Below are 8,085 nucleotides of genomic sequence, written 5' to 3'. Positions count from 1 at the left end.
TTCATACAGACAAAAATTCAGTACTAATAATGGTGAACTATTGGAGTTATTTAAATAAAGTATTCAGATATATAATGTAGTATGGATATGACAAGTACTTTGACAATTTATTTTTGCTGATGAGATTGTTCATATTCGTCAATCAATGGACACGACAATTGAGATGAGGCATGTTCAATTACATTTTTAGTTTGTTTACAAATTCCCTTCTACTAGTACCTAAGGGATACTACGTCATTATTGCGTCAATTCAATTCCTTTTACGTCACCTACATAATTAACATTTGAAGATAAATTCAAAAATTTGGTTCCGCTCATTTACTTTGTTTATTATCACCTCTTTAGATTTAGAGGCAATTAGTGCAATTTTGTTAGCCTTCGATCAATATTTTCACCACGTTTACACTCCCGTAATGGTAAAATAATGTCTCACATCGTAATCCTTCACATTTTTAGCATATCAGTTATTTAAAATTGATTTACTTTCTTTATTGCTTTTTATTATTAGTTATTATATTTTATTTGACATTAGGCCCCATTTTTAGTGATATTGTACCTTTATTTGAATGGCATACTCTGGGTTATTGTGATTTTAAAGAATGTATTTTGAAACCTTTCCCTGTTCCTTTTTTAATTGGCCACCTCATTCCTATCCTCACCTAATAATGTCTCGTATCTCCATGACGTCTACATCGCATAGCAGAGATTACCTGAGACGCCTTCAACATTGGAATTCTACGCGCCGGTGACCTTCTGAGAGCAGCTCCATTTACCATCGCCTCTCAGTTCGTGGAGTCAACAATTTCAGTTTTCACCCGGCATACATAAACCCGCCGAGTACTTCGCATTACCTCCTCGAACTCAGGACTGCACAGCGACCGTCGGCCGATGGGATTTGTGCCAGCCACCAGAGCACACCTACAATTTTGTCCCATTTCTACGCTCCGGCCCTCAAGATGCAGCGGATACACGCCCCCTTTTCCTAAAAGTACTGTCTTTATTTCCGCTGGAACTCCAGTCAGAACTACATTCCAGCTCAAAGTGATGCAGTGGATGAAAACTTTTCCCGTCATGTGTCCCAGCCTACAAGTTTCAAGTGGCCAGAAGAAAACATGACACCTTTTACCCCATCTTCAGTCTCCTTCGATTTGGTTATCATTCAGACGCCCGTACGCAGCAAGACCAGCTTTACTTTCATGTACGGTCCCCACCACAAGTGTGTTACCATCTTCGAGTGCAGGCATATGCAACCCGACAAGCACACCTACTTTAGCTGTTACTTCTACAGCGAGGCAGACTTTACGAGACTAGGTTCCCTAGTCCGGTGAACAGCATTCTCCCCTGGATGATTAATTTTACAGTACAGTTAGCAGCACTAATTACTCCAACTGTTTCTTCCTTCTGTTCACCCGCCGATCATCAAGATTTACCCCCCACCCCTCATCAAACGTCCCTCACCCAGAATTTTACATCCAGTGGTACAATCATGAACACTTCTCGTTCCTTAAGCTACAAAAGGACCGATATTCTCAAGTGATGATTGGGATGTAAATTTTGACACCCTCGTTCCGGTTTTCGCAGTTGCAAACACTTTTGCACGGACTCCATGGAATGCAGTGGATACTACACGCAAGTGCTTTCGCGTGTCTTCAGAACATTTCGGACCTTACATAGGAACTTTTACGCCATACAGCAAGGACTGTAGGATTTTCATTTTTTTTTATTAACCAAGATATACACATATAATGGACATTTGATTTTAATATTCCACTCATTATGTATTTGTAGTGGCCTAAGTTGGGTTTCTTTATTTATCACGTGTGTATTCAAATTTCTACTCATATTTAATGGACGGTGTTGGACAATTTTGGTATTTTAATACGTAATGCAGTATATATATTTTCAACAATCTTTTTTTTCTCTCATTTTTATTGGAAGATGGTACTTATATCTTCTATACATATATTATTCTCTCAGAGAGATTCAATGGACGGAGAACCTTGCGTGTGCTTCGATACAATATACATTCACCAGGATCCTCTTATATTAGTGCAAATTGTCTTGCAATTTATTGTGGCGTGAGCAGTTGCTCCCATATTCCAAGTGTTTTGGTGTCAGCCCCCCCCCCCCCCCCACATGCTTAGTGGGTGGAGCCACAACTTATGGCTTTGGCCATTCTGACGTCAGTTCAGCTGACAAGTGAGTTCAGTGGTGTGTGTTTGATGTATCAACATCTTTTTCATGGTTCTCTGACCCGAGCTGACATTACCGCTTAGCTCGTGTTGTTAAACATTTCTTGGAAGCCAATGTATGCGTGCTCAGCATAAATATTGTAGTACGCACGCGTTCATTTCATTCATGCTAGAGACGAACGAAATATGGCATTGGACTTCTCATTTTTGATTGCCATCTCGGCTCTTAATTTTCGTTTGCTCCCACAGAGCTTTTGTCTTGATCTTCGATAGTCCAAATTAGATTACGACTTGACACCCGTCAACCAAATCTAATTTTGACTGCATTTTTTTTTCCTTCCCTTTAGTTTTAGGGTTAGTCTGTAGTGTTTATTTTCACTGATGTGAAATGTATTTTTAATTTTCTTCACTAAATAAATAGACCTTCTAAGGGACTGCATTGGCATAACCGGCACTGTACCTGCCACTTGTCTAAACGTTTTAAAAAATTCAAAGGAATTTTTTTCGCCCAGCTGGATACCGTCACGTATCTCTCATTTTCATTTTCGAGTTACGTGTAGCTAGGCAGCCTGACAGGAAGTATAGGAAAGTGTTAACTTCAGCACCAGCTCAGCGAAAAGCATTCGCCAATATTTGCAAAGGAAAATTGATGAGAGAGAAAAAGGGGAGGAGTTTTGATGAGGAGGGAGGCAAGTTGGATCTGGCTCGGGAGAGAGAAGGGAGTTGGGCTTGAGTTTTGGAAGAGAACAGGAGAGTGGTTCGGGGTTTTTGAGTTTTGGAGAGAGGAGAGTGAGTTGGATTTTGAAGGAGATTGAGGCTGGATTCAGACTTTCAGAAACTTGTTTGGAAGTGGTACACAGCGAAGCTGAGTGAGAATTTAAGAGGCTAACGTCAGCAAGTGAGTGAGAGTTCAACTTGGAAACTCATTGGTCTTCTCTTCGAGAACGAGACAGGTAATACGCTTTTCTCTCAAGCCAACCTTGCCTTTGCAGTCTTTAGGTCATTTTAACCGAAAATATGAGAGTTGCCATTCAAATAAAAGATTGTGTAGGTTAAGTTTATTAAGGTACCTCCGCAGATAGAAGATGCAGCCAAGCGAGAGCTTACGAGCTACCGCTAACCCCCAATAGAATAATTACTTTAATCTAAAAGAGACCTGTATCTCAAGACGATAGAGTAGTAATACTGCTCTATTGTTTCATCATCACCCTTCTTTCGTGCACTAAGTTCGATTAACGCGTCGCCTTCTGGATAGACAGGTGAAAAGGCTTCTTCTAATTTTGCTTTTAGTTCTGAAAACAAATTTAATGCCTCTAAGGTACTCTTATGTAATTCCCAAAAATCAGATGCGCTGTTCTTTAAATATGCTGGAAGGTACTTTATTTTATCCCTTTCGGACCATCCCAATATAGTTGCTACCCTCTCATAGGTCTGGATAAATTGTCGGACGTTTTCACCTTTATTTCCTGAAAACGTGTCGGGTTGCACGGATGGTACTCGCCCGTGACATGGGACTGACGTTACCATTGTACTAGTGCTTTCTGAGTCGGTCGGCATTGTGACTCTTTGTGGTTTTCTTTCCGCTATAGGCTGGTTACATTCACTAAGGATACACGGAATTTCTATTTGTCTACGTGATGCAATTCTTTCACTACGCCTTGTCTCTTTTATTTCTTGATCAGACATCCAAGTATTTCCACAGTCATAGTTTCAACAATGTCAATCAAATTTGTCTTATTTTTGGTGAGATGCCTTCTCACTTTTACTACTACTTTTGGTGAGATGCCCCGCACCTCCACCATTTAATATGTCACGAACCCTGACTCGAACCATAGACCTCCTAGTCTACCACTGGGCTACCCTCAGAGTCCGTGGGACATATGTTTGCCGGGGCTCACCAGGGATCTCACAGCCACTGCGCTCACCTGACACAGAACTAGGTTCTTGGGCTGTACACTCTTTTCTCATCTGTACTTCCGGCAGAAGAGTACAAGATACAAAGAGAAAAGGGCAATTTGGGGGGGTTCCACCACTTAACTTCTAAGAGTTAAGAATATCTACGACAATTGGCATTCACCATTACCAAGTAGGCATCATTATTATAGCTATGACTGTTGAAAAGGAACTTACATGTATTACATCAAGAGAAATAAAAGAAACACAAAGATGAACTTAATAAACATATATTCTTTGGTTAAATATTACAATGTTGGGATTTATACAGACTTTACTGTATTCACTCGCCATGAGTGATGGTTTAAATTGTACACATCGATCTGTTTGATCGAATCTCCTTTCCTTTGGAGTTTGACGATGAACATTCAAGTTACATGGGCCCATTAGGCCTACTAGTATACAAAAACATATAGAAACACATACATTACCTTACAGCTGTGCTTCTAGTGAAGTTGGCTTCATAGCTCAGACCTTAAATCTGAACTCGAACTAAGGACTGAAGAAAAGAACTCTACTGAACTGGACTCGACTCTCTCTCTGTCTCTGGAATCTCTTTCCACTGACTTTCTGCGGCAAAACCTAAGCTTTTATATTACTGAAAAAGGCTTGTCACTGGGTGGGGTTATCTACTGGCGCCCTCTGACTGACGTCTTATTCTTTGAACTCTGATCTATGTTAAAACGTAAGAAATAACCATTGTCTGAAGAATTACCATATATGGAAGGTTGGTATTGTTGGCGCTTTGGGCTTTGGAAAGTTGGATAAGGAAATCATGGTAATTTAATCATTCACACGAGCGTGAATAGCGTGATCTTATCAACTCTACAAACAAACAGGAAGCTCATTATTCCTTTCTGCGGCTTGGCTGGGATAACCCTTGACACAGCGTGCTTCCCTCCGGAAGACAAACAATGCAGATTACCAACCAAATGCGGGCAGACCTCTGACATATGAGATAAACGGTATCCTGTTGTGGCTTCTTGCCAAGTTGATAAACAAGTGTTTTCCTTGTCGAAGTAGCTCTTCTAAGCCTCTTAAAAACTTACCATTGCTAGCTGGGCAATGCAAAACATAAAGGAAAGTTATGGTTAAAGGGATATGGTAATCGAAATAAAGTACTGAGTTCGATTCTGATGGGCGACAAATTCTAGGTGTGACATTTCTCTCTTCCTTTATTTTCCTCCAAGATCTATCATCCTCCTACTTCTCGACATACTCCTTTTCTCTCTCTTCATTCTCCTTGGAGGGCTGACTTCCATCAGTAGTCTACAACTCTCATTTGATGCCTTATATCTTCCAATCTTCCTCACTACTCCTTAACTCTTTCACCTTGCCTATCTTTGATTCTCCTATCTGCCTCCCTGCTTCTTATCTCGACTTCTATTATCCTTCAAGGCCTCACATCTTACTCCATACTTTTTATCTTTCTCTTCATTCTTCGTGGAGGTCTATTCTTTCTTCTACCCTAATTTTCATCACTTCCATGATTCTTATTTAAGGTCTTGCATTCCCCTATCTTCCTCCATTATCCTTACCTTACCCTCAATTCTCATTGTAGGTCTTGTTTCCTCTTATCTTACTTAGTACTTCCTTCTCTCCTGTGTCCTCCTAGCTCACTCCCTGCAACTCTTCCTTTCCTCTATCCCACTTGAAGGCATGACTGCAGGTGACTTCTACCCTGAAATCTACCTCTTCCTGTACTCCTAATACTTATTTCTTCCCCTATTCTCCTATTCTCAAATCCTCCATCTTCCCCATATTCTCGTTCCCTATCTTCATTATTCTTGTAGGCATGACTTCCTTATGGCTCCTACCATAATCTTTATTTATTTTATATTTCTCCATAGAGAGCTGACTTCATCCATATCTCTCTCCATATTTCATTTTCAGTCTCAAATTGAAGACCCCGGTGCAAGAACCAGACAACTCCAAATTATAAAAGTTTTCAGGAGACACGAAAACTGAATAAAAGAATGAAATATCGAAGAAGTAAGGGATATACAAGTGCAATAGCTAGAAGCAACAGTAACATACATATTGAAGTGTGCGGTCTCGATAGCAACTGCTACACGCCGCCGAATGGCTGAACACTGAACTATAGCCGTTGCAAGAACCATACTAATCCAGGAGCTGTCTGCGATGATGCGCCAGCAGAAACATGCCAGACAACTCCTTTTCCTTTCCTACTAAGCAACAAATCTGTGGAGCTGTCTGATTCTTGCACCAGCAGATAGAGCATTTTTTCATGATAGATTACAGCAGAAAAACAATTTTGACCAAAAAGTGGAGCTGTCTGGTTCTTGCACCGGGGTCTTCAATTTCCTTTCAGGCCTTTTAATCTTCTATCTCTCTCCCTACTCTTTATCCTACTGCATATCTCTCCCATTATTCTATCACTGTATCTCAGTTTCTCCTATCTCTCTCCCTATGTTTTTATCTCTCCCTCTATTCTCCATCAAAGCCTTAATTGGAACTTAAATAGTGGCAACTATTTATTCACAACCGATACACAAGAGTTACATGTTTGTACCTGTTACTGTCCTTCAAAGTAGTCACCAGCGTTGTGTAGAACCCATTGCCAGCGATGTGGAAGGCGTAGTATACCGTTAGCAGAGCCTGTTCTGTTGATGGTGCGAATGGAGCGGTCTACTGCCTGTTGAATCTCTGGAACAGTTCTGAAGCGAATGCCACGAAGTGGTTCCTTCATCTTCAGAATCAAATCAAAGTCACAAGGACTTAAGTCCGGGGAGTATGGTGGATGGTACAGTACTTCCCAGTCCCATCGACTGAACAGAGCAGCCACAGCTTGCACTGTATGCACCCGTGCATTGTCATGCAAAATGATGGGGGGGGGGGGGGTTGCGCAGAAAGTGTCGCCGCTTCTTTCGCAAAGCTGGTTGCAGTTGATGCTCCAAAAATGAACAGTAATACTGGGCATTTACAGTCTGCCGTGGAGGAACGTAATGCGTTAGGATAACACCATCACAGTCGTACACGAGAATCACCATAACTTTCACCACACTGGGGCTCTGACGCACTTTCGACTTTCGCGGCGACCCATAATGATGCCATTCGTTGGATTGGCGTTTCAGTGTTGGGTCGTAACATCTGGCCCATGTCTCATCCAGTGTTACGATACGGTGTAAGAAAGCCTCACCTTCACGCTCATAGCGCTCCAAGTGCATCTGAGCAGCATCGTAACGCATCCATTTCTGAATTTCCGTCAACTCATGCGGAACCCATCGTGATGCAATTTTGCGCATGACCAGGCATTCCTTCAGGATGCGAAGCACAGTCATATGCGCTAATCTGGTTTCGTGGCCGAGCTCACGAATCGTCATGCTTCGATCACAGTCCACTAACGCGGCAACAGCTTGCACTTCTTCAGAGACACTAGGACGACCTGCCTGATGCATGTCTGCCACAGTTTGCCGACCTTCGTTGAAGGCTTTTACCCACCATGCCACTATCTGTACGGCAATGCCGATTCCCCGCACGCCTCTTGAAGCCCTTGATGACACTGTCGTGCTGTACGACCTCTGGCACATTCAATCTTGATCCAACTCCGTTGTTCCTGTTTGGAAAACATAGTGACCTTCACGTTAGACCGCTCGCTCAAAAGTGACTGTGTTTCCCTCGCTTGTGCGCCTGCCTGTGACGTGGGACGGGCGAGTCCATTTGCTCGGAGGTAAGGTAGGTATGTCAACAACGTGTGCTATCAGCGCCACTACTACATTCCATTGCATAGTGTCTCCACAGCAGTGTTGCCACAATTTAAGTTCCAACCCTTGTACTTCTACCTACTACCATATTGTCTCTCTCTCTCTCTCTCTCTCTTTCTCTCTTCATTCTCTTTTGATATCTGACTTTCTTTGTTTCCTAACCAAATATTTATCTCTTCCACCATTCTCCTTTGGGGTTTTACATTCTCCTCTCT

At 42.0% G+C, this 8,085-nt stretch overlaps 1 protein-coding gene across 1 annotated transcript; it reads right to left on the bottom strand.

Annotated features, from left to right (window-relative positions):
- Positions 1–6,979: 6,979 nt before the first annotated feature.
- On the bottom strand, positions 6,980–7,696 carry LOC145998662 (histone-lysine N-methyltransferase SETMAR-like). The gene has a single exon (XM_083135127.1). It carries the CDS (start codon positions 7,694–7,696, stop codon positions 6,980–6,982), a length of 717 nt encoding a protein of 238 aa, XP_082991253.1.
- Positions 7,697–8,085: the final 389 nt, after the last annotated feature.

This window comes from Lepisma saccharinum, chromosome 14 (assembly GCF_977018435.1).
Source record: "Lepisma saccharinum chromosome 14, izLepSacc3.1, whole genome shotgun sequence".
NCBI classification, from domain to species: Eukaryota; Metazoa; Arthropoda; class Insecta; order Zygentoma; family Lepismatidae; genus Lepisma; species Lepisma saccharinum.
The sequence above is the reverse complement of the archived record's forward strand: the minus strand, read 5'-3'. Positions and strand labels throughout refer to the sequence as shown.

Bases quoted from the DNA above. Each gene is read 5' to 3' on its own strand.
- LOC145998662 (XM_083135127.1), bottom strand. From the start codon at position 7,696: ATGTGCCAGAGGTCGTACAGCACGACAGTGTCATCAAGGGCTTCAAGA.